Genomic DNA, 27,256 nt, shown 5'->3' with positions numbered 1-27,256 from the left:
ATGTAATGTATATATCTCCAATCGTTGACCAGAATTTGGAACCCAATGAACAACACGCTTATCACAGCTGTAAAGAAAGGACTTACCTAATTATTTCTTTTATAGCAATATTTATATTGACCAACATTGATCACATCATGAATAAGGCGCTTATTGCAGCAGTTAAGGAAGGGGATGTTGTGAAGACAAGATCTATTCTTGAGGATGAGGCAATTGATATAATCAAGGAAGAGTTAGAAGATACAAATGGGAAGACAATCCTCCACATCGCTTCAGAAGAAGGGCACATCGAGTTGGTAAAATACATCATTGACGTAAGGGATAAGTTTATTCAGCAGAGCGGGAATAATGGTAATCGTCCTCAAGATGATTCTCAGAGTCGTCTTCGGAATCTCGCTCAATATCTGGATATCAATGAGAGTGATAATAATGGTTTTACACCTCTCTACCTTGCCTCAAGGTTTGGTCATTTAGATGTGGTTGAGTGTTTAGTCAGACATGGAGCAGATGTAAACAAAGCAACATCAGATGGCGATACACCCCTTTGTATTTCATCAACTAACAGTCATCTCGATGTGGTTGAATGTCTCGTAAGTTTTGGGGCAGATGTAAATAAGATGGGGAAGAGTGGGGCAACACCTTTACATTACGCATCAGACAATGGTCATTATGACATTGTGAAATATCTCATTTGTCAGGAAGCTAAGTTAAATTCTGTCGATTGTAATGGCCGTACACCTCTTCATTTTGCTTCAAAAAATGATCATGTTGATCTTGTACAAAGCCTTATCGATGCAGGAGCAAATCTAAATGCAGAAGATGTGGTTTGGCGTACACCTTTTTATCTTGCTTCATATGAAGGTCATTTTGAAGTAGTTAAATGTCTAGTGACTGCAGGAGCAGATGTCAATAAACCGGATAAGGATGGATGGACACCTCTTCATACGACGTCAGAGAAAAATCACATAGATATTGTCAAATATCTCATTTCCCATGAAGCAGATCCGAATTCCGGTAATCGTTTCGGCTGTACATCTCTACATTCGGCCTCACAGGGGGGTAACACAGATATCGTAAAACATCTCATTGCTGAGGGTGCAATCCTGAATGTAGTGGATAAGAGAGGCGTCACACCCTTATTTCTAGCTTCATCAAATGGTAACCTTGAAGTTGTTAAATGCTTAGTGAATGAAGGAGCAGATGTCAATAAATCGACTGAGAATGGATGGACTCCTTTTCATGTGGCATCACAGAATAATCACATAGATATTGTTAAATATCTCATTGCTGAGGGTGCAAACATCGACGCAGAAGACGATAAGGGGAGGTCATCTGCATACATGGCGTCGCATAAAGGTCATCTTGATATCGTTAAATATCTAGTGAATGCAGGAGCAGATGTCAATAAATCGACTGAGGATGGATGGACACCACTTCATGTAACGTCACAGAATAATCACGTAGATATTGTAAAATATCTCATTGCTGAGGGTGCAAACATCGACGCAGAAGATGATAAGGGAAGGTCACCTGTATATCTGGCTTCTACGAACGGTCATCTTGATATCGTTCAATGTCTGGTGAATGCAGGAGCAGATATCAACAAATCGGATAGGGATGGATGGACACCTCTTCATGCGGCATCAGAAAAAAATCACATAAATATTGTCAAATATCTCATTTCCCATGGAGCAGATCCAAATTCCGTTAATCGTTTCGGCCGTACATCTCTACATTCGGCCTCACAGGGGGGTAACACAGATATCGTGAAACATCTCATTGCTGAGGGTGCAATTCTGAATATAATGGATAAAAGAGGCGTATCACCCTTATTTCTAGCTTCATCAAATGGTAACCTTGAAGTTGTTAAATGCTTAGTGAATGAAGGAGCAGATGTCAATAAATCGACTGAGGATGGATGGACACCACTTCATGTAACGTCACAGAATAATCACGTAGATATTGTCAAATATCTCATTGCTGAGGGTGCAAACATCGACGCAGAAGATGATAATGTAAGGTTAACTGTATATCTGGCTTCTAGGAACGGTCATCTTGATATCGTTCAATGTCTGGTGAATGCAGGAGCAGATATCAACAAATCGGATAGGGATGGATGGACACCTCTTCATGTGGCATCAGAAAAAAATCACATAAATATTGTCAAATATCTCATTTCCCATGGAGCAGATCCAAATTCCGTTAATCGTTTCGGCCGTACATCTCTACATTCGGCCTCACAGGGGGGTAACACAGATATCGTAAAACATCTCATTGCTGAGGGTGCAATTCTGAATGTAATGGATAAGAGAGGCGTCACACCCTTATTTCTAGCTTCATCAAATGGTAACCTTGAAGTTGTTAAATGCTTAGTGAATGAAGGAGCAGATGTCAATAAATCGACTGAGAATGGACGGACACCACTTCATGTAACGTCACAGAATAATCACGTAGATATTGTAAAATATCTCATTGCTGAGGGTGCAAACATCGACGCAGAAAATGATAAGGGGAGGTCACCTGTACATATAGCTTCTATGAACGGTCATCTTGATGTCGTTGAATGTCTGGTGAATGCAGGAGCAGATGTCAATAAACCGGACGAGGATGGGCGGACACCACTTCATGTAACGTCACAGAATAATCATATAGATATCGTGAAATATCTCATTGCTGAGGGCGCAAACATCAACCCAGAAAATGATAAGGGGAAGTCACCTTTGTATCTGGCTTCACTGAAAGGTCATCTTGATGTCGTTGAATGTCTGGTGAATGAAGGAGCAGATGTCAATAAATCGACTGAGGATGGGCGGACACCACTTCATGTAACGTCACAGAATAATCATATAGATATCGTGAAATATCTCATTGCTGAGGGCGCAAACATCAACCCAGAAAATGATAAGGGGAAGTCACCTTTGTATCTGGCTTCACTGAAAGGTCATCTTGATGTCGTTGAATGTTTAGTGAAAGCAGGAGCAGATATCAACAAATCGGATAGGGATGGGTGGACACCTCTTCATGTGGCGTCACATAATAACCACATAAATATTGTAAACTATATCATTGCTGAGGGTGCAAACATCAACGCAGAACTTAATGATCGGACGACATCCGTCTATCTGGCTTGTCAGAACGGTCATCTTGATATCGTTGAATGTCTGGTGAATGCAGGAGTAGATGTCAATAAACCGGACGAGGATGGGCGGACACCACTTCATGTAACGTCACAGAATAATCATATAGATATCGTGAAATATCTCATTGCTGAGGGCGCAAACATCAACCCAGAAAATGATAAGGGGAAGTCACCTTTGTATCTGGCTTCACTGAAAGGTCATCTTGATGTCGTTGAATGTTTAGTGAAAGCAGGAGCAGATATCAACAAATCGGATAGGGATGGGTGGACACCTCTTCATGTGGCGTCACATAATAACCACATAAATATTGTAAACTATATCATTGCTGAGGGTGCAAACATCAACGCAGAACTTAATGATCGGACGACATCCGTCTATCTGGCTTGTCAGAACGGTCATCTTGATATCGTTGAATGTCTGGTGAATGCAGGAGTAGATGTCAATAAACCGGACGAGGATGGGCGGACACCACTTCATGTAACGTCACAGAATAATCATATAGATATCGTGAAATATCTCATTGCTGAGGGCGCAAACATCAACCCAGAAAATGATAAGGGGAAGTCACCTTTGTATCTGGCTTCACTGAAAGGTCATCTTGATGTCGTTGAATGTCTGGTGAATGAAGGAGCAGATGTCAATAAATCGGCAGAGTATGGATGGACCCCTCTTCATGTGGCGTCACATTATAACCACATAAATATTGTAAAATATATCATTGCTGAGGGTGCAAACGTCAATGCAGGGGAAAATACGATGTCACCCGTGTACGTGGCTTCTATGAACGGTCATTTAGAAATCCTTGAATGCCTGGTCAAAGCAGGAGCAGATGTCAATAAATCGGCAGAGTATGGATGGACCCCTCTTCATGTGGCGTCACATTATAACCACATAAATATTGTAAAATATATCATTGCTGAGGGTGCAAACGTCAATGCAGGGGAAAATACGATGTCACCCGTGTACGTGGCTTCTATGAACGGTCATTTAGAAATCCTTGAATGCCTAGTCAAAGCAGGAGCAGATGTCAATAAATCGGCAGAGTATGGATGGACCCCTCTTCATGTGGCGTCACATAATAACCACATAAATATTGTAAAATATATCATTGCTGAGGGTGCAAACATCAACGCAGAACTTAATGATCGGACGACATCCGTCTATCTGGCTTGTCAGAACGGTCATCTTGATATCGTTGAATATCTGGTGAATGCAGGAGCAGATGTAAATAATTCAGATGAAGATGGATCGACACCTGTTCATGTGGCGTCAGAAAATAATCACATAGATATTGTAAAATATCTCATTGCTGAGGGAGCAAACGTCAACGCAGAAGATAACAATGGGGTCTCACCTGTATATGTAGCTGCACAAGAAGGTAATTTTTATATCGTTGAATGTCTGGTGAATGTAGCTGCTGCTGTTGTGAATAAAGCCACAAAGGATGGAAGAACAGCTCTTCATACCGCCTCCCAGAGAGGCTATCTAAGCATTATACAATGTTTGATTACGCATGGGGCAGATATAGAGGCGCGTGATAATAATGGTTGGACAACTTCTCATTTTGTTGCTGCGAGCGGTCACTTAGAGTGTTTGAAATATCTCTTGAGGGACAGCACTACCGATAGAGGTGAAGATAGTCACCACGCCCTTGGTACTAGGATGCAGGTATGTGTATGCACGTTGCCACACGTAAATACAAAGGTGATCAACCCACTTCATACATGAGATTAAAGTCGTAAAACCTATATCACGCAGAATATACTTGTTTCATCTGGTAATTTCTATTAAAAAATCTAAAAGCTATCAGACAGAGATTGATCTCAAAGAGTGTACAGCTAAAAAGAAATCCCAAAAGTCGGGGGAAATATTTCATCAATGATCTTACATGTATATGACACTTATTTGGGATAAACACTGTACTATGGAATATTTACTCATTTGGAAGTGGTGATCCTGTAACAAAGCAGGTATTTGGCATCGATCTCATTCATAGAAATAAAGAAGGTCAAGCATAGGCTTCTCTCCCAACATATCCAACCAGGCGATTGTTGTATATAAAGCTGAAGAAAATAAATATGGTATGATATGCAGGACCTAATCAAAAATTAGCTCCGAGTTGAGGTCATTACTGAATAATAAATACTACATCTTCACAATGTGTGATAACATTTCGTACCTGATTTGCAGAGACAGATAAAAGCAATAGATTACCCATTAAGTATATATTTCATATCTATAGACGTTAAATGGAGTAACCCCACTAATGCTTGCCGCGAGGGGAGGACATGAAGAATGTGTTCGTATGTTGCTTGATAACAACGCAGAAATAGAGGCAACAGATAATGAAGGATGGACAGTCCTCCATTATGCAAGGTAAACAACATATAGAGAGAGGATGGAAAACTGATGTGAAGGTGTTTAATCTGTTTCTAATATGGATGTAGGATTGATTTTTTTTAATTAATTACAATTTCGACTGGATATTACCGACGCGCTATTACTCTAAACTTTTTTTTTACTCTTCGTCAAAATTTTGAGAATAGATTATGTTAGTTATTGTAAAGTCAAATTAAGTCGTCGAGGTAAAGACATATTAACAAGTACTGGTATATTGATGCCAACTCACATGTAAAATGCATCGATCAAATCAGATCCATTACAAAACTGATCCCTCAGTTTTAGTTTGTCAAAGATTTTGGATATACAATTCTCCCGATTTTAATTTTTTTTTTTATTAAAAAAAGTGGGAATGAAGCAGTTGTGAATGATCTACTAGATCAGAAAGACCTAGTGTGTTCAAGACGTTCAAGAAGAGGGCATTCACCTTTAGATGTTGCATTGCGATCAGGAAAGGCTGGAGCTACACGGTTTCTTCTTAATAAGGTAATACATATACAGATTTTTGTTATACTGTTTGACAAGTGCGTCAGGATGTTAACTTTGGTACACAGAGGGGAATTTGATGATTTATTGACAGTAAAAAATATACGTGAACTTTTGGAAAACCGCATGCCCAGGTCAAATGTTAATTCAAAAATAGGAATAAAGTTTTCTAATACATTTAGTTCATGGTGATATGTCATTTCAAAGAGTCCTTTAGCTTTCTCACAACCATTGTTTAGACATGTGATTTTAGGTGTCCTGTATCTTATATGACTAGTATACCCTCGATTATTTTAGTTTGACATTTTGTTTTTCAATGCACATGACTTGAGGAAGATGAGTTTTTGTTTATTATCTACTTGCACCATTTCGTCAGGGCTACAAGACGCGCCAGAATTCTACATTTCCAAACACTGGTACATTGATAATTGTGTCATAGTTGGAAACATACTTACTTTTTATTCTTCTGCTGTTTAACAGGATGAATCAGTTATACACCAGAGCGACAGTGAAGGATTTACACCTCTTCACCTTGCTATTGAAAGTGGATTAACATCAATCGTCGAAGAGTTGATTTCTTTAGGTGCTGATTTAAACCAGGCATCAAACGATGGCCAGACACCTTTACATACTGCTATCAGACTATGTAACTGTAAGAAGAGACGAGTTGAAATGACAGAAGCTTTGGACCAGGTAGCGTATTCATTTTCCACATAATTATGAAATATGCTACTGGAAAAAGTTGGTTATGATTTGTGCGTTTAAGAAGTTTATAGATGTACATATAAGTGTATATACATGTATATTGACCAGTAAAATTGGTCGAAAGCTTGGAAATAAAGGAATTGAACCAATTGCTGGGTCCTCTTTCTTTCTGTCTGTCACGCATATAATTATCAATTATCTTAAGATGCTGCACTACATAAATGTGTGGCCAAAACAAATTCACGTTATATACATACATACATACATACATATATATATATATATATATTTATATATATATATATATATATATATATATATATATATATATATACATACATATCATTGCATATTGGGATGGTAAAAATTTGTTATTATTAGTGAACCAAAAATCCCTAGTGAAATTTCGAGTGAATAAAAGAAAAGCCATATCCTACATTTCTTTTAAATGAATATTCACCTTTTTTGTCAAAATAGATACAGCAAGAAAGCGATGACATCTTATCCCCATCAGAGGCCCTGATACAATTCCTAATAAATAAGGGATCTAAGAAGGACATCAAGGATAACAACGGGTATTTTCCAGTACAGTACGCCAAGGTTGAGTGTATTAAGCAAATGGCTTCCCATAGGTGAGGGATGAAATACATTACCCATGCACTTAAAAAAAGGTCCCCAAACAGAAAAAAGGGGGGAAAACAGAAGAAAGGGAAAAGCGAAGGGAGGAAAAAGAAGAAAGGTAGCTTTGAATGTTTTTCTTTTTATTCTTTATTTTTCTAAAAATATAAACTCCTTGCCTCTTGCATGTCTTGCTCTAAATTTATATATATGAATTTTGCTTTTGCGTAAACGACAGTATTGCAGTTCTTCTTTGTTTCCCCACCCTTGCTCTAACCCTGTTTTTCCACCTAAGCTGTATGTGTTTCTTGCCAATTAAATTCCAAATGTATACATTAGGGCATGAAGTAAGAGTAAGGTTAGGCCGAAGTATAGCCTATATATTTTTTTAAATTGATCGCGCAACTTCTCGTAAAATCTTGAATTTCTGCCGTCAGCTCCAAATAGGAAACTTCTCTCGCTCATTAAAACAACCATAAGTTTGGGGCAAACAGGTTCCTAATTTAAAAAGAGGGAGGTATAAAATTAGTGTATTAGATTTTTTTAAAAGTATAATATTTTTCTATCAAATTCTTTTATTCTTCATTTCATTTCTGCACATTCATTTCCTTTCCTGTTTTGCGCCCTATGTTTGAAATTGTGAATGCACTTAAGTTTCTTTATCATCCAAAATGAAGTGCTTCAGGATAAGTCAAAGAAATAATTATACATCATCCTTTGTTTATATAATTTCCATAAATCACAGAAGTTACATTTTTGTGCGCTATTTTCCATGTAATGAAGTACAATAATCATAGAAAATCAATTGAATTACAGCCGATGGGGTGTTAGACATATCTGCATTTGATGAAACGTCCGCTCTTTTAAATTTTAGAGTTTCATTGCTCTGCGCGGGGACGAATTTCTTCCTCCCGGCATACACTCTTCTTCTCCTCTGTACTGCTAGTTAAAGATATGGACTGTCGTTAAATAGTTTGTAATCATATCTCATCTTTCCAAGGGAAGCTTTCAATATAACTTATCTCGTAACACTTTTCTTTGGAAAAAAATGATAAAACGCTTTAGCTTCCGCGCTTTGCGCGTGGTAATTATTATCTTAATTTCCTTCATTTTATCAATATTTATGTGCATTCACAATCACTTTTGAGAACAAGGTTCAAAATCACAATATAGTCAACTGAATTGGAGCTGATATAGGTACTAGAGATAAGAGAGATGGCTCCTTTTCATTTTAATTTATGAAACACCGAAACTTCGCGCGGTAGGGGGGAAATCCCCCCCCCTGCACCCACCCCTAGGGAGCGCGCTTCGCGCGCTGTGTAAGTTTTGGCACGCTTTGCGTGCATTTACCGCCCCCTCGAAAATGAAATCCTGGCTACGCGGTTAATGCACTTCCAAAATTATGCATTACAAAAAATAGCGTCTTTATCAGAATAATCGTCTCCGAATCTCCTCATCTCCTGTGGAAATTCTTTGTCTTTTTTTTCTTTTTGTTCGCTCACTAGCCCATCTTCGTTTATATTCAGAATTACCTTGAATAACGAATACAGGTGAAGTTAGTTTTATCTAAGTGCTAATGTGAGTGAATGGCATATGCCATTAAAATTGACAAAGTTTCACAATAATAAACCCTTTGAAATATATAATAGCATGAAACAAGTACATCTTGCGGACATTTTTCGTTCTATAAAAACAACAGCCAATCTAACATAAAGAATAACCTACATAAGATTTTTTTAATCAATATTCGGTCTCAGCCCTTCTAAAAGAAATGTATAAAAGGAGAAAAATGTCCCATATATTATATCTACAATTTGTTTCATTCTAGTTTTTTCCTCTTCTTCCTTTTCCAGGTCATTTGGAGAAGATCCTGATGCCTCACGTGGTAAGTAGTTCACCTGAGAGTCAAGTGTCTTATATAACATTGAATCTTAATAGTCATCAATGCAGAACTCGCCAAAGGTTTCCTATAAAGATAGTTTCGGAGAATGATACCAAATGGAAATCAGAGCCTATGACACTACCTCGATCAATTGCATGATTTTAGTGATTAATCATTCAACTGGTAATATATATATATATATATATATATATATATATATATATATATATATATATATATATATATATAAAGAATAATAAAATGCATTTGTATAGCGCCATCTATCCAAAAACAGTCTATACCAAGGCGCATTGTTATTATTTTATCATTTACCCCTGCTTTAGTATATACAAGGAATTAATCCTGCCGGGTTCCCATTCACCTCACCTGGGTAGAGTGCAGCACACTGTGGATAAATTTCTTGCTGAATTAAGTTAAACACACCATGGCTAGGATTTGAACCCACGACCCTCTGTTTGAAAGGCGAGAGCCAGAACCAAAAAACCACGATGCGCGCCCCAAAAAGGAATCTCTGACAAAATGATTACCGGTATTTCCCTTGGTTCTACTGGTGATTTATTTCCCCCTTTTTAATAACAAGATCCACCGATTCCAAGATCAACAGAGACTCACCGCAGTATTGGTAACGAAGGTGGAATCCTATACTTGGATAGTTGTGACGTCACAATGGCTATTCCGCCAGGATCATTGGAGGCTGGCTCCTTTCACGATGTATCTCTCGCTCTGATTACTGAGGATCCACCAACAATCAAAGAGGATGAGTTTCTTACAGGTCATGGCGTAGAAATCAATATCCCGAGACTATGGCTCTACTCAGGAAATCAGCCAATAACAATAACTCTCCCCCATGCCGCATCACCCATGAAGGCAAATAAAGAGTTTGCTGACATCATTTGGAAACATACTGAATCGACATCATGTAAGTCGACATTAAGTCAATGTCTACGCTTGGATTTCAAAATGAAGTGTTCTTGCCAGAAGGTTTTAAAACCATTGAATGTTGGTGGGTGGCTTCACCTGGCAGAATTGACAAACGTTAAATACATTTATGTCTTTAAATTAATGTTTCAAGTGTACCTTATTGCAGGATGCTATATATTTAGCTGTTTATTCCAAGTCGCGGTGTATTTTCATTTTATATTTATTATCTGAGGGATGATGCAATTAGCTAGCAAGGTGACAGACTATTAGCATAGCAAATATGTACTTGAAATTGAACTTTTTGGTTGATACTTTTCTTGATGATTTTGGAGTATATGTTAAAAAAAGAAATAAACAGATGGACGCTCCAATGTAGCAGCAGCCTCGAACTTCTGACAGGCAAAAACAAAAACAGTAATTTGTCATTGGCCATCACCATATAAGAAAGGATTTTCCCTAACTCTGAAAAACAAAATCAATCGATCAAACAATGATAATGAATTTTGAAAATAAAATAAAAATCACCAAAGAACAGAGGTTATTGTTATTGTTTTATTATCCCCGTTTTCAGAGTCTGAAAGGGAGCATTTTGCTTCCCCCTCCCCATCAGGTAGCTCGTCATGATGTCGAGATTTATGATATTTTTTTTCCAATTTCGTGACTTTAGTTGCGACTATCTTTGGTCACAATCATGACAGGCTTTAGGTCCATCACTTGTTCAGATTGTTATCATGACGGATACAATTTGCCCTATAGTATGCGTGGTCATTTTGGTATAATCAGTCAGCTGTCATAGATGTTTTATTGAATAATATGTTCATACAGCCCATCACGTGAAGACATCTAACAAAAATACACGATGTATCATCAAAGAAAGAGAAATGGATATCATCATCTCTGCCAACTCAGTGATCAATGGAAGGATACAGCTATGGGTACCATTCGATATTCACCGTCACGCCACGGGGAAACTGATGGCTTGCACCCCTTTCCTTCCTGTTGATATGGTACAGGGCAATGATGTAACACTACGGATGTACATTCACGAGGACATACCTTACATTGCTGAGGTAAACAGAACATCTCGACTGTGAACTATTTATAAAAATCACTTAAGCGACATATTCATATCTCATGCAGATCGTATTGATGAAATAAATTGATGATGTTTGGCATATTTGAAGATGAGGTTCCAGAAGGCTGCGTCTCTTTTGGGTGACAAAAAATCTCACATCCGGCGGTCCCCGGTCCTTGATTCTTTTTTATTGGTTGCGCTACCAGCACAAAAGGGCGCATGATCTAAATGATTTTTGGAAATCGCGTCCTGTGGACTGACCAGACTAAATTGATCGGTAAAAATCACTATTTCATGAAACACCCCTCCCAAGTCTTTTTGTAAATGCAATATAAAACAAGAATGGCGTCGATATTGCTGTACGTATCATCCTGTATTGGTGCTTTCGATCGACGCATCAACCCCAACATATAACATGAATAATCATTATTAGGTTTTGGAATCCACCCCAATTACAAGCCCCTTACCCTTGCCATAACAGATGACACGATTGATTCTAGTAATCCAACTTGCACTTACCCTCAAGAGTAATCGTTTTCATTAATCAAATTATTATTGCTATCATTTTTATTATTATAATAACTACTTTTATTTTCATTATAATTGTCATCATCATCACAGATTATACATGCATGAATTTATCATGATTCTTATGATTATTTTGTTGTATGGTATCATTCTATTTTTTTTCATTGCTATTGTTATTTGTTTACTGCTACCGTTGTAATCATTATTTAAAATAGAAAATAAAGGAAGAAGAGGAACAACTGTTAAACCGTCAGGTACATCCTAAAAGATGTTTTGAACTTGCACCTGAATCAAGCGACCTACAGATAGAATGCAATGGGAGAAATGTGGTAAAGTACATTCAAGACTTCATTATTCATTATCTCTTTCTATTCCATGAAATAATGTATTTGAATTAGCAACGCTTAAAGCAATATATCATTCATAATCTACAAATAGCCTGATATCCCAGTACACAGGTAGATGAATAGAATATATACTAGGCAATTTCTTTGGATTGGAGACCTACAACTCTAAAAAATATTAACAATAAAATTATTTAAAAGAAAATTTCAAGGATGATTAATAGACAAGAAATTGTCGGCTTTCTTTGATGTCTAAATCATTTTATTTGTTTGTTTATTTTGTTTTCATTTTTTCATTAATATCATTCATACCCGATAAAACCTATAATGTAGCAAAATGAACTTCACACGAAATCAAATTGAATTCATTGATTGCTATTATCTTTTTTTTTATTGGAGTCTATTCCAATATATTTCGAATGAATAGCACTTGTTTAAAAACTTATCACGTTGTTTTGTAGAGTGCGTTTAGTACTAAAATATGCTCTAGATCTAAATTATATGAAAAAATCAAATGATAAACCAGTTAGAATTTAATAATCGTCAATATTTACAATTTCACCAGATTATTTAAACGGATCTTTTATATACCCCTTGATTTCAAAATTCCAGAGCATCTCTGCTAAAGAGCTATTCAACCAACGGGAGACTCTTGTTTCGATGCCCATTACGACTGAACCCAATACCAGAACGCAAATGATTAACATCTCAATGTCAACCAAAGATAAAGATCCAACGACGAGCATGGCGTTTATGGCGATACGAACAGGTTTATACATCTTTTTCACGCCTGCGGCCAACTTACTTATTGCTTACGACTTATAGATTTACCAAACCTTAAAACAAAATTTAAAGAATTTTCATATGGCTCTTTCAAAATTGAATGTAGTATCATATCATATTTTTCATATCGGTTCCTGCATTACTCTTTCAATTTTTTGACAAAGCAGTACATTAATAACTGTAGTATAGGATTACTACTGCCAAGGTATTTTGATAAAACCAAGTTAACCATTCTATTTCTTTTAAAGATTTCCCTTCTCCTATCTTATGTTATAAAAAAATTGACCCGATTTTATGTAATATTCTTTAGATTTCTCTACTGACATGCAATCAACACTTGATGAGATAATCACCGCTTCAGACACTGAGAGCAGGTAACAAAATGAAAAACAGTTGATAGATGTAGACATTTTAGCACTTTATTTTAGAACAAGTACTAACATGACTAGAAATGAATGAGAAAATATTTTATGCGAAGTAAAATAAAGTTAGCATCCAAATTGAAATCGATATCCAGGAACGTACTCAGTAATAACAACTGTTTATACAACCGTAAAACCCATTGTATTTATGATCAGGAAAGATTGAAATAATGTAGACGATTGGTACATTTTATGTGTATCTGATCAGAAAAATCAATATCAGTGAACATCTGAACTTATTTGATCTTTACTTCAAACTTATATTTTTTAGGGAGAGGGGACTTATAGGCGGATCCAGGGGGCGCCTCAACATTGGTAGGGGGAAAAAGAGGGAAAAAAGGGAAAGCCAAAAAGTGTTACCAATAACTTTGACAATCCAATGTATCATGCTTACTTCATTCCAAGGTAAATGTATCACAATACCATGCTGTTCCCATATAGAAAGCTTGCCATTGCAGTTTAATAGCACACATAATCAATATAAAGCGAAGACGCCTATCATTTTTGGCTGGGGATGGGGTCTTATGGTTAAGTTTACAAAATATATTCAGGTTACTTTATAATTGTATTCCCAACAGGTCCTACTGGACAATACTTTAGGTTATGCAGAGTCACACTTGTTAAGGCCCTAAACCGCAAATTGCACCTAAACCGCAAATCGCCGCCTAAGCTTGTAGAAAAAAAGTTTAGTCTTGTTTACTCAATGGCAATGCACTCTTCGTTATTCTTGATTTATTTCAATACATGTACTACTTTTGTGTCAATACATATTATCAATCATGCCATTCAACAGCAGATACCTTTTTTGTCCTTTGTAAAAGATTGTCATTGAATCGATCACAGATGATCGATTACAAAAACATTTATTCAGTTTTGGCGGATACATCGCTTCTAGAAGGAAAAATTAAATTACCAAATAGTTTCAAATGGTGTTTATAAGCAGTTTCTCAATAAAATTTACTGTTAAAATGAGGTTTGGAGAAAATTTTGAGTTCGGATCCACTACTGAACTATCCCTTTAAAAGTTTGTCAATTTATCATATCTTTCTTTACATTTTTAGCTCACCTGAGCCGAAGGCTCAAGTGAGCTATTGCCGTCCGTTTTTGTCCGTCGTCCGTAAACTGTTACATTTTCATCTTCTTCTCCAGAACGGCTGGTCCAATCTTGACCAAACTTGGTAGGAATCATCCCTATGCGTAGGGGATGCAAAGTTGTTCAAAGGATACCTGTAGCCCCCATGGGGGCCCTGGGGGAGGGCCCCCAAGGGAGAAAACACTGTAAATTTCAAAAATCTTCTTCTCCAGATCCAGAAGTAGAACAGTCAAGTTGTTTTGTGTGTAGATACCTTAATAGGCGAAGAATAAAGTTGTTCATGCCAGTTTCTGGGGTGCCCCCCCTTGGGGCCCTGTTGGGGCTTAAAAGTCGGGGTGGGGCACTTCAGGGAAAAAAACATATGTTTTTCTTCTGTTTCAAAATGGATGGTCAGATATCATTCAAACCTGGTAGGAATTATGCTTAGGTGTAGGGGACACAAATTTGCTCAAGGGATACCTGTAGCCCCACTGGGGCCCAGGGGGAGGGCCCCAAGGGGGAAACCCTGTAAATTTCAGAAATCTTCTTCAGATCCAGAAGTAGAACAGTCAAGTTGTTTGGTGTGTAGACACCTTAATAGGTGAAGAACAAAAGTTGTTCATGCCAGTTCCAGGGGTGGCCCCCTTGGGGCCCTGGGGGAGCTTAAATTTGGGGGTGGGGCACTTTAAGGAAAATCCTATTTTTTTCTTCTTTTTCAAAAAAGATGGTCAAATATTATCCAAACCTGGCTAAAATCATGCTTAGGGGTAGGGGACGCACAGGTGTTTAAATGGTACCCCTGGACCCTGTGGGGGGCATCCAGAGGCAAAACTGTAAATTTCTACTTCTCCTTCTCCAGTTCCAGAAATGGAAGTCGTGTCATGCATAGAATCTTATTGGTGAAAAATTAAGAGTTCTTCATGACAGCTCCTAGGATGACCCCCTTGGGGCCCTGTGGGGGTTTCGAGTTGGGGTGGGGCATTTCAAGGGGGAAAATATTTTTTTCTGTTGCAAATTTGATGGTCAAATTTTATCCCATATTGATACTGGAATTGTGCTCATGAATAGGGGATGCACAGATAATATTCACATTGTAAATATGGCCCTCGCGGGGACCCTGGGGGGGGGGGGGTGGGAGAGCCCAAAGGGGCAAGACTCTGTAAATGTCTAACTTCTAATCCAGAAGTATAGGAGTAAGTTTATTGTGTCCAAATACCTTCATAAGTGAAGAATGGAAATTATTCCTGAAAATACCTGGGATGGCCCCCTCTGGGGTAAGGGGGGGGGGGGTGGGGTGCTCCAACGGTAAATATAATTTGTTTTGTTCTTTGAAATGCATGTTCCAGTTTTATCCCAACTTTGTAGATATGATTCTTATATGTTTGCAATGCAAATATACATGTGCTTGTAAGCTGAGGAATAAAAATTGCTCATGGCACTTCAGAGGGTCTTGCCATTGGGCCCTGTGGACCCAAGTTCAATTTAGGTCCAGTAGGATTTCACAGTTCTAATTGATGCCATGCTCCTAGTTGCGCCAAGGGAGCTTGCATCAGCTGAATATCCGTCAGCTCAGGTGAGCGTTAAGCCCCTGGGGCTCTTGTTAATAATTTCAGGGTGAGAAAATCACTTGTCAGTATTGATGTTTTGATATTTATATTACAGTGGGTTTTGAAGAGTTTAAAAGCTGCACGTTCGTCCTTTAAGCATTCGTGATTAAATCTTTTAACATGAATTCATTGTTCTTCTATCTTTGTTTTTCCTTTTCTTTTTAGTTGTGTGGAACATGTAATTCACGTAATGCCTATTCTCTTCAACCTCTATCCTTCTGCGATTTATGTTTGCCGCCCTCTGTGTTCACGCCTCTTACGCGCGCACGGTCCTTGTTAATATTCTACATGCTTAGACGGCAATTTGCGGTTTAGGTGCAATTTGCGGTTTAGGGCCTTAACACACGCTGCTATGTTATGTTATTGTCATCAATTTGGTACCCACAGGCAAAATGTGGGCAGGGTCATTGTTGCCATGATAATTGTATTCATTTGTCAAATTTCTGACAATTTCTGTGAGCTCTATATATCGCACTGATGGATGATACGGTGGATTCGGGGGATACATGACTGTGATCGGCCGCGCGTCCCGCCGAGCATATCTAGTTATACATGTATATTTATGTTGATTTATAAGAATAAGCTTAGAGGTGACTAATTAGGACTACCAATTCAAGGAAACAAACCAAATTCAACCTCTCCACCCCCATTGGCGAAGGCTGGATCCGGTTGTGGGTTGTTGACCAGTTTTGTGATAAAACAAGTCAAAGTGGGAGACTAACTGAATCTGAATCAGGTTATAACAATTGCAAGTGCAAAGATAATTTGTCTTCAATGTTAAAAGCATAAACTTGGGATTGTCTTTTCAGATATCTTGATTATTCGAAGCATTTCAATTGTAGGTGAAAAGGTCTACAGGCAAGTACTGGTCGTTCTTAGCGCTAACAGAACACCAATAGGCCTTTCACATCTCTCATATTGTGATGTAAAAAGTTGATACAATATTGGGTATTATGCGACATCACCGATTGTATCTGTTAGTTCCAACAATGTTTCTGTGCGGATGGAATGGAGAAACGATTGATTGAATCCATTTATTTCATTTCGATAAAAAGACATTTACAAAGTACAACATACACAATTATCACATAATATGCCAGTATACAAATATATGAAAATATGAAATGAAATAAGAGAACTTAAAGAAAGGCCTTTAAGGCTTTGTGGGTAAAAGTTACCACAAACACATCTGTACTACATTTTACATTGCGTTACAGGCATATTAGAATCTTCAATTTGTTATACCCCACCCCTTTTACAAAAACATATCAGAAAAGTCTTACAAGGGTATTATGTACATCCACACGCACACCATAACACACAAAACACACTCACCCCACACGACACATCCATCAGCTATCAGAGGAATTAGATGTCAAGGTAAAGTTAGGTATATATCAATGTAAATTGATAAATGGTAAACATTGTAATACTCGGAAATGACACAATCTATATAATGATATTCCCCATGTGTATCTTTTTTCAACGCAGAGAAAAGGACACCGGGATTGAGGATGTCATCACGAAGGATATGAACACAGATAAGTACTACCATCTAGGAATAGCACTTGGTCTGTCCTACGAAACACTTGACAGCATCCAAGCAAGTATCAGAGGACAAAAAGTAGAAGCTGGGGTTTATACTTCAAACCAACGAGCTGCTATTATCATGATCCGCTACTGGAAACACTTACAGCATCCTGACTCCCAAGCAGATGATCATCTGAGAGAGGTGTGGTCATCTGTGACCAATTCAAGAAAGCCCGACGTTCCTGTTAAGCAAGCTAGCAGCTTAGGTTTGCCATTTTATATGAACGCCATATCGCTTTATAGTTAAAAATGCAATATCTACTCATTGAAGGGTTTGAAGTACCATACAAAAAATAATGTGATAATATAAATGATCCGCGTAGTCAAGGGACACTTTGACTATTATTTTAATCGACAAGGAAAAAAAAAAACATGAAACGAGAGAATATAGTGTTATAGGTTAAAATTCTAAGAATGAAGAACCTAACGTTGTGGAATCATCTCCCATTTTCTATCTGCTATACTACGAAACATGAATCATTTAAAGACTGCCTTAAGCCCTATATGTTGGAAACCTATTACGCGTGTTGCTAGGCTTTAAAAAGATGTTGAAATAAATTGTAGACATGATAACAATATCTTTTTTTGTATAGACGAAACAGTTGGTTCTACTACGAAAGAGAACTTTGAAGACAAGTCATGCGGCGCAAGACCTGTTCGGACAGAAAGTTTCTATGACATTGGGACAAAGGTGAGTAAAATATTTGTTGGTGATAGAAACAGATTCATCAAAGTCAAATACTTGTGATGTATATAATGCTCCACAGATGATTGAAAGCAAAATAGGGATTTTACTCATTGACGAGCCGTTAGTGGCCGGATAAGTGTATATATGAGATAATAGCTACTTTGACACTAGCCCTAAACAGTCTGCTAGTATATGACTTAGACAAGCCGCAGAAAACAAGCACCGCTAAAAGCCTGGCTACCATTTTCGCCGAGATTAGAGAGACGCATTTACCCATGCAGGTGAAATGGTACTCCGTTATTTAGTCCAATGCCTAGATGGCATAATTTACACTTCGTTTACTAATTATTTTCCACTTTGTGAAACTATAAATTTGGTTCAAAGACAGTTTATACACTCATATAGACAAAGTCGTGTACGACCAAGAAGGTATCAACCGAAAAGGTATAGCCATGATAAAAACGTTTAGCTAGTAGACGAGCATGGACGTAGACGAACTCTGATGAGACCATGTTGGATGAACAATAGGAAAGTGGGTGCAGTCAGCAAAGGTGCCAGTTTTCTTCTATATATTATCTGATAAAAAAAAACAGCACACCACCGACACGTGTACATCCAAGACCACACCACTCGTAGAAGAACACATACACTCTGTACAATGTGATTTAATTGACTGATTTTACTTGGCAAGTCACCACAACATATACAGGAGCATTTTAAAACAAAAGGCTTGCATAAGATGATTCACGAAAACTTGAAAGTATTTTTTCCAGTGGGGTTCTCGACAGGTATAGAATTATGATAATAAAAGGTAAAATCATAGTATTTAGAGAATGAAAAGACAATCAGAACTATCAAGATACGGACATGGATTTCTGAAGAAAAATATTTTTTAAAAGAAAAGGAAGGGGAAGAAGAAGAAGGAGGAAAGCGGAGAAGAAGAAGTACACACATCGCCCACGCGTAGACATCCTAAACATATTTGATCGTAGGACACCCACTGCCAACATGTTTGTTCTTAGACAGATCGTTCACATCTTCATTAGATTAGATCAATTGTCAAAGAGCGCACACACACCGCCCACATGTTAACATCTTCATTAGATCGACCACTCGTAGAAGAACACACACACACCGCCCACAAGTTCACATCTTCATTAGATCGACCACTCGTAGAAGAACACACACACACCGCCCACAAGTTCACATCTTCATTAGATCGACCACTCGTAGAAGAACACACACACCGCCCACAAGTTCACATCTTCATTAGATCGACCACTCGTAGAAGAACGCACGCACACCGCCCACAAGTTCACATCTTCATTAGATCGACCACTCGTAGAAGAACACACACACACCGCCCACATGTTTACATCTTCATTTACTCCTTTACACTCAGCTACACTGATTATCGACAGGCACCTTCTCATTTATAAACGCACATCGCCTCGAACCTACAGTCGTTTATGGACACACCTCACTCCCAAACGCACGAACAACAGTTATGAAGATAGAATGACACCCACTCGCACACTCACCTACTTTCTCTCTCTTTCTCTCATTACGTTCACTAGCAATGTTACTGAATATCTGTCTGTGTTTACTTCAATTAAGGTTCACTTTTGGAAAATTTATCCTTAAAATGAAAGAAGTTCTTGCAGTAGAGTCTCGAGAACACCTGTAATCTTACCAGATTGCGTAATCTCACAGGAAAGTGGTATTTGGTGTATGGAATCTTACAAATTTCCTTAAATAAAACACCCTTTCCCCTTTTTAAACAGACCTGTTCTGTTACATTTCGAAAAAAAATATTGCTTTCGGCAAAATCATTTTTCTGTAAAATCACGGTTTTTTAACAGTGTTCTGTACAATTTTTTGCACTGTTGAGACTGATTTTATATTTAAATGCCTGTAACAATTTAAAAAGTACTGATTTATTGTTATTATTACTTAACATTTATATGGGAAATATAGTGACAGATTTTATGTCATCTTTCTTTCTCAAGATCCCTTCTCTCCCGAGCATCCTTGAAACAAGAGGTCCTTGGGAGGAGAGATTTCAATTTCAACGAAGTAGAACTCCAAGTATCCGAAGTGACTCATCAAGCAGGTCAGAAGCGCGGAATCAAGATTTTCTTAATGTTTATTTTTACCTTTTCACATGTTAAGCGCGAATAATTTTAATCAGATAGCACTGAGTAAATAATTCAATACAATGAAGTAATTTAGAACAAAAATAACGTATGAGAAACAGTTCCATGGGGAAGGAGATCTCTTAGGATTTACAGCAAGAAATATTTTACCGTTGTGTGTGTTTTTGAAATCCTTCTCATGTAGTATCAGCACGTTGCAAGAGGACCAGGAAATGGGATTTCTAAGAACTCGTAAGTTTGTTTGTTTTATACTATAGTCATATTATCACTTGTTAAATATTCAAAAGTTTATCCCCCACCCCAGAAAAAAGTAATAAAATAAAAACAATGATAATGATACATAAATCACAACGAATACGAACATAAACTGAATATCACGAATTAGGCCAGACTTTTGTATAATGACAGTAGAATAAAAATAAAATTAAAGTATTTCTCAAAAAGCAATACTTATAGAGTTTGGATTCCTCACACTTTAGTGCGTACGAAAAAGGGGTTAACACATTCCTGTTAAAGATCAATTGTAAATCATATTTAAATAGGATATCTCTTTTATTATTAGAATTTCATGACTCAGTCTTCTTGCCACAAACCAATAATGGTTTACTTATTTTTTACACATTTATTTCAGCTGGTGCTTATTCCAGTATACGCAGAATGGCATCATACTCGAGTCTCATAGGTCTACGTGGCATATGGCCAAGGTATTTATTGTTCTGAACCAAGATATTTGGTTATTTAGTTTGCCTAACTTTGTATATCCTCTCTAATCACGATAATACGTAATTACAATGACTATAATAGTTAGCTTCCCTTCGGAATCAATGAATAGTAACGTATTACACAATGACTAAATGAGGCTTGAGTGACTCACAGATTGAAAGTGAATTGACTTGGTATATTATAGACATGTGATTTGGTCTTTAGGATTATAAATGAAAACACGATACCCTAAGGAAAAAAAATTCAACTAGCACCTCTAACAATGCCACAGGAGGGCCCCTTTTTAGGTGTAATCACCTTTCTATTCTGAATGCGGCATTAGGTCCTCTATATCTAGAATAGAGTAGAATTGTGAATGTGTGCCAGTGCGGTAGTTTAGTTGCACGTTTCTAAAGTTGAACCATCTCTTATTACAGTTTAATCCTTGTATTATTTTCTTTTTCCTCGTTCAGAGATCCAAGCATTCGGAGATACCATGAACGTGATGAAGGAGAAGGTAGATATCTTTTTATATTCCATTTCAAGAGAGACGAACCTCAGATCATAGTGAAAAACAAAGGAGTTCTTACAAGTTTTGGAACTCATTGCATGCATTATTCATAGGCAATAGTTTAAATAATAATTTCTGAAAATCCCTTATGTTTACGATGTTTGCATTAAAAATGCGAATATTCGTAACATGCCAGTGGAAATACCTGGTACCTAAAAAGTAAAGGAAGGACGTTATAAGTTTAATGTGCAGATTGATTATAGGAATCATAGATTCTTTCCATAGATTTATCATCATGGCCATTTCGAAATCATTGTAATTGCAAAGTTTTTAAGTGATAAAAAATTGATTCGATTAAGAGAACGAAAAGTAGAACGTCATCTAACTGGAATGTTAAGAAACATGGACTGTTTTTTTTTCAATGCTCGCTTAACGTTCGCCCTTTTTGGTTGGCGGAAAGTGTCGGTAGGCTCCTGTAGCAGAAAAGGGCATTTGAGTACCAAAGATCAAATTACAATACCTGGTTAAACTCACTGTCTAATATTAGATTCGTCTTTGTGACGTCATTAAATCAGGGCATAGCTTTCCGGGAATTCGTATTTTTTATGTGTATTACTAATGTCACATTATCACTTGTGAAATATTTAACATTTTAAAGATATAAATAATGACAATGATAATAATGAAGATTAAGTAGTCCAGACTATTTGTATAATGACAGTATTGGCGAAATAAATTCATGATATCCCCCAAAGCGATGCTTGTAGGTGTGAATTCCTCAAAGTTTACTGCAAATAAAGATAGGTTCATCCCCACCAGCTAAAAAAACAATAATAATGATGGTAGAAAGGGCAATGCTTATAGAGTGTAGATTTCTCAAACTTTACTGCGAATGAAATAAAATTGGTTAACAAGCATTTTAAATCCCTTTTTAATGGGATATCTCTTTACTATTTCAAATTTCCAGGTGACAATTATTGTCCAAAAGTCAGTTAGAATGAGTCGAGCTGTGCTATTCGTTTGTTGAAGAGTTATTTTGGAGCCACGAACCAATGTCGTTCATCTAATTTTGTATATGTTTATTTCAGCTGATGCTTATTCTAGTATACACAGATTGCCATCATACTCAAGTTCCAAAGTTCTACGTGGCGGAAGGTATTCATTGTTCTGATGTAATCTTTTTGGTTAAATTTAGTTGACTTTCCTTTATAAGTGATATACATGTTCTCTGATGTCACTCATTGTATACCACAGTGACTGTTATAGTTAGCTTCCTTGGAATAAATATGGATAGTTATGTATTACACATTGACAAAATGATGATAAAGGTGATCCCTTACAAAGAACACCAAGAACAACAAAAATATCAACATAACATAAAAAAGAACATAGACACATTGAACATTTATAACTAAAAAAGATAACTTAAAGAAAAGTATGATGGAAATACAGTCAATATTATAAAAAGCAATGCAAACATCGAAACGTGTTATATAAAATGTATTGAGTAGAAAAAATGAACCTGTTGTTTCAAATTCAAATCGATAAAAAACATACATCTATCCACATGATAATTTTTTTTTTCAAAATGGAAGTAGCTTCGGCAAATAAATTTATTTGGTGAATTAAACACTTTTATTTGATTGTAATTGGTCTCTTATTATGCTGCACCTGAAGCAATGACAGCACATTTTACAGGGCTTTGTGGTCTGAAGCCGCCACATTTGCACGAACGAAGGTCCTATCCGGAATGGTGTAGAATTTCACCCATTTATACTTCTGCCGGTGTGTGTGTGGGGTGCATGTGCGTGTGCGTGAGAGAGAGAGCGAGAGTGTGCGGACGTTGCGCGTGTTCATGCATACATGTGTGCCAGTGCAACATGGCATGATGGTCGCACATTTCAAAGTGTTAAAAGATGAAATTTCTCACAATGTATTTATAGTTTTACCTTGTATTTTGTTTTCTTCCTTTTTTCAGACATCCAGGTGTTCGGATGCAACATGAACGTGATACAGAAGGTAGATATCGTTTGATATTCTATTTCCAAGATAGACGAACCTTGCTCAGATCAAAATGTAAAGTAAAGTACCTTTTCAGGGGTTCTAGTACTCATTATGTGTAATCAAGGCATTATTATAAAACCCCATGCAAGTAGAGAATTAAATGGCATTCGCTAGATATTCCTTTTTCATAACTTCTTTAGATCTCAGCACTAAAACAGAAGACACTCTGTCTCCTACGAAAGGGTAAAAATGTACAAAAAACTGTAGCAAGCATTCATGTTATGGGCTTTGTATCTCAGTAAATACATTATTTCTTAGCAAAATGAGTCTTTTTTTCATTTTTCCATCTGACAAGTTCCTCCAAAAAGGAACGGCTAATGGTTGACTTTGAATCATAACTGTGACGCAATTTATTCGTATACCTACAAGCAGGAATATTTAAGAATAGTTAATGAATCAAAAAGTTAATGAATCAAAAAAGAAAGTATGGAATCATGCAATCCCAAGAACACTCCTTTAAAATTAGATCCTTGATCGGACAGCAAGCATACAATGACAAGTAATCTTTATCAATGTTCATTTCAAACACGAGGATACTCCAAGCAAGACATAGTTAAATGGATGGAATCTGGGAAAGTAAAACCAGCGGATTCAGAACCTGACCGGTCAGCCGCAACGCCTTTAGATGACCAGAAAGGGGTAACAGAACCTGTTCATCGTATCTCGTCAATGAGCGGTCATCATGATGAAGTCCCAGTTCAAGGCTTTGATAGTCAGGTGAATGTCAGTGATGATATCGGCATTATTCGGCTTGAGAAATATGGTATTGAAGTTCATGTTCCATCGGGTGAAGCTTACAGCGCAAAAGATATTACCGTGGATGTTATCGATGAGGTTCCACCTGAGTTGCTCACAGTACTAAGGGAAACTGGAGCTATCATTACCGTTGGTTTGAAGATGTCGCCTTCTGATGCATCCTTTGAGAGACCAGTTAAAGTGACTATGCCACATTGTGGTGTATTCCAAAAACCTGAATCTGCTCAAATTGTCACCTACTATCGCAAGAATGGTAAGATTCTATCTTTAATTCAATAAAGTCGATAAGACATTGTTATTTCGGACACGCGGCATACTGTACATAGTCGATATAAAGGCCGTTTTTATTCACTTAACAATTTGAGTTCTTGTTTGTTGGGGGAGGGGTAACCAAGTGTATTTAAATATAGTTACATAGTAGGCAAGTGGTAATTAAGAGACTGAAATGTGTGGGAATTCATAGATTTCATCAATGCTAGGATTTGGCAACTATGTATTTAATGCCAATTGATAATGTCGTTCGTTTCAAATATCTATCTTGTAATTAAGGGGGAAACGAATTTACATGTACTTTGGAAATCACGTAAAACCCAGAAGTCTTTAAACATTTTTCCGTGATGTTTTTCATTCATTTACTTTGATTCTATCATAATTTATTGGACGAAAAGCTTCAGAAAGTTTTACGGCAATTCCTTCCACTAATGGGAACCTTCGAGGCAATGTCAGGCAACGAGACCTAGATATCTACCTAAACCACTTCTCGGAATCCTGGATTGTTGCCCTCTTCACATGGGCATTCATTGGAAAACGAGTTATTTGCACTCCTTATATACCTGCGTTAACCCCTAAAAATGCAAGGCATCACTTGTATCTCCATGTACGCAACGAAAACTTCAGAAAAAGAGAGGTCTGTCTTTCCTACATTTTCTTTTCTTGTTTGTATTCAGAATGTATATTTATTCGAGGGTTTTTTCGAACCAGCAAAGTGTTTTTAATTAAATTTAACGAGTATTCAATTGGCCGTTGTGGTTCTTTTTTAATCAAGAGGATAGGGTTAATATTTATCATCACTACAAAACTTTACTCTGAACAACGTAATATCCATAGTATTTGCATAATTTATTAGATCTATAAGATCTGTGCGACAAATGTAGGTAGACCTATAGCGAAATACTAACAACTCATTTGTATTTTTTAATTCTCTCAGCTCATTTTATTGGTAATATTATAGTAAATAAAAGGGTTATAAGTTTAATTAGGACCACAGATTATGGAGTTTAAATGGAGGCGTGAATTAATACTTTCTTGATATTTATAATTTCTCTTAGATTGAGGAGGGATACAAGGCGGCTACCACAGGAAAGTATTTCTTAGTGAGATGGCGTTCTGGTGGATTACATATAACTTGCCCAGAAAGCACCAACGATGAAAGGCCCGAGGTAATTAAAGGGATGGTCAGTGCTGAAAGTATTTATCTTAAAACATAGAGTAGAATTCACTGAACAAAATGCCGAAGATTTCATCAAATCTGATAAGAAATAACAAAGTTATTAAATTTTATATAAAAATAATAATAATGAGACTTGTAAAGCGCCAAATCCACTCTGTAGAGTGCTCAAGGCGCATAAAAAGCTAAGAGTTAAATAGCAAAGTTCTTAGAAGATTTTTTGATATGGGAATTACACGTTTTGTTTGGTATTTCTAATAAGGTTTGCTTGTGGATTTACACATTTTTTAATCATGATGACTGATGAGTGCATAGGCTGCGTTGTCGGCTGTCGAATATTTTGCTAGCATTTGTATTTTCATTAAAAACATTCATGTTTACTAAATAGTTCCAATATAGGTATTATCTTTATGGTATATAATCCTTACCTGAAAAGCCACGATAGGTTAAAATCCTTCAAAAATAAATAATTATTATATTTTCTACAGACCATACCGGAAAGTGAGATTACTCATTTGCCTGAGAACGAAGTGTCATTCATTGTTGATACGAGAAACGTAGAAGAGGATGAAATCTTCTTATGGTTCATCTTGCAACAACGTACAACAAAGAAGATCTTAGTGAACATGTACCTGCAAGGTTAATGTACCTTTTCATACAATTAATCTACTACAAAATGTCCATACTAAGTTACTGCTTGACAGTACAGAGTTGACTTTTTTTATACAGTATATGATCTGCAAGCGATATTTTTTTTTCAATTGGAAACGGACCAGTAAAATGTTTAAAGGGGAATCCAACCCAAATAAAAACTTGTCTTTATAAGGAAAAGAAAAATCAAACAAGTTGATAGGTGAAAGTTTGAACAACATTGGACAAACAAAAAGAGAGATATGAATTTTTAAGTTGTAAATATTGGTAATCACTATATCCATGGAGATTTCAAATTGGCCGCATATTGGATGTCATAGTGATGTAAGACAAGGACTACTCTTCCATGTACTCCAATACATATTATGGCTAAAATGTCATTTTCCCCAAAAGTTTTATTTCAAATTATATTTTTCTTTCATGAGGACATAAAACAATATACTACCAGTGTTGTAGTCAAGGCTCAAACCTCCAAGGCCAAGGCTAAGGCCAAGGCTTCAATACCCAAGGCCAAGGCTTCAATACCCAAGGCTGAGGCCAAGGCATCTAAACCCAAGGCCAAGGCCTGAAAACCTCAAGGCCAAGGCCAAGGCATTTCAAACTTACGATATACAGAACAATGAGCTAACAATGCTTAGGCCGCTAGACATCACACATGGCAAAAATGTATGTGAGCGAGCGGACTGA

General features: G+C 37.0%; 2 protein-coding genes across 2 annotated transcripts; both read left to right on the top strand.

The window, feature by feature from the left end:
• Positions 1 to 137: 137 nt before the first annotated feature.
• Positions 138 to 22,647, top strand: LOC121430166. The gene is made up of 18 exons (XM_041627444.1): positions 138 to 4,808; positions 5,383 to 5,516; positions 5,888 to 6,026; positions 6,507 to 6,719; positions 7,209 to 7,363; positions 9,203 to 9,234; positions 9,833 to 10,171; positions 10,999 to 11,243; positions 11,992 to 12,105; positions 12,733 to 12,889; positions 13,214 to 13,277; positions 17,496 to 17,800; positions 18,188 to 18,285; positions 20,292 to 20,395; positions 20,623 to 20,669; positions 21,070 to 21,142; positions 21,614 to 21,657; positions 22,619 to 22,647. The coding sequence occupies exons 1-18, from the start codon at positions 138 to 140 to the stop codon at positions 22,645 to 22,647; spliced, it is 6,963 nt and encodes a 2,320-aa protein (XP_041483378.1).
• A 998-nt stretch (positions 22,648 to 23,645) lies between these two features.
• Positions 23,646 to 26,620, top strand: LOC121429818. Its single transcript, XM_041627058.1, has 5 exons — positions 23,646 to 23,670; positions 24,248 to 24,724; positions 25,140 to 25,378; positions 25,800 to 25,910; positions 26,407 to 26,620. The coding sequence occupies exons 1-5, from the start codon at positions 23,646 to 23,648 to the stop codon at positions 26,560 to 26,562; spliced, it is 1,008 nt and encodes a 335-aa protein (XP_041482992.1). The 3' UTR covers positions 26,563 to 26,620.
• The last annotated feature ends 636 nt before the right edge of the window (positions 26,621 to 27,256 follow it).

This window comes from Lytechinus variegatus, chromosome 16 (genome assembly GCF_018143015.1).
Source record: "Lytechinus variegatus isolate NC3 chromosome 16, Lvar_3.0, whole genome shotgun sequence".
Taxonomy (NCBI): Eukaryota; Metazoa; Echinodermata; class Echinoidea; order Temnopleuroida; family Toxopneustidae; genus Lytechinus; species Lytechinus variegatus.
The sequence above is the reverse complement of the archived record's forward strand: the minus strand, read 5'-3'. Positions and strand labels throughout refer to the sequence as shown.

Bases quoted from the DNA above. Each gene is read 5' to 3' on its own strand.
- LOC121430166 (XM_041627444.1), top strand. From the start codon at position 138: ATGAATAAGGCGCTTATTGCAGCAGTTAAGGAAGGGGATGTTGTGAAG. The intron at 5,517-5,887 runs GTAAACAACATA...TATTAAAAAAAG, and splicing joins ACAGTCCTCCATTATGCAAG to TGGGAATGAAGCAGTTGTGA. The intron at 9,235-9,832 runs GTAAGTAGTTCA...TTTAATAACAAG, and splicing joins AGATCCTGATGCCTCACGTG to ATCCACCGATTCCAAGATCA.
- LOC121429818 (XM_041627058.1), top strand. From the start codon at position 23,646: ATGCAACATGAACGTGATACAGAAG. The intron at 25,379-25,799 runs GTCTGTCTTTCC...AATTTCTCTTAG, and splicing joins AAAACTTCAGAAAAAGAGAG to ATTGAGGAGGGATACAAGGC. The intron at 25,911-26,406 runs GTAATTAAAGGG...TATTTTCTACAG, and splicing joins CCAACGATGAAAGGCCCGAG to ACCATACCGGAAAGTGAGAT.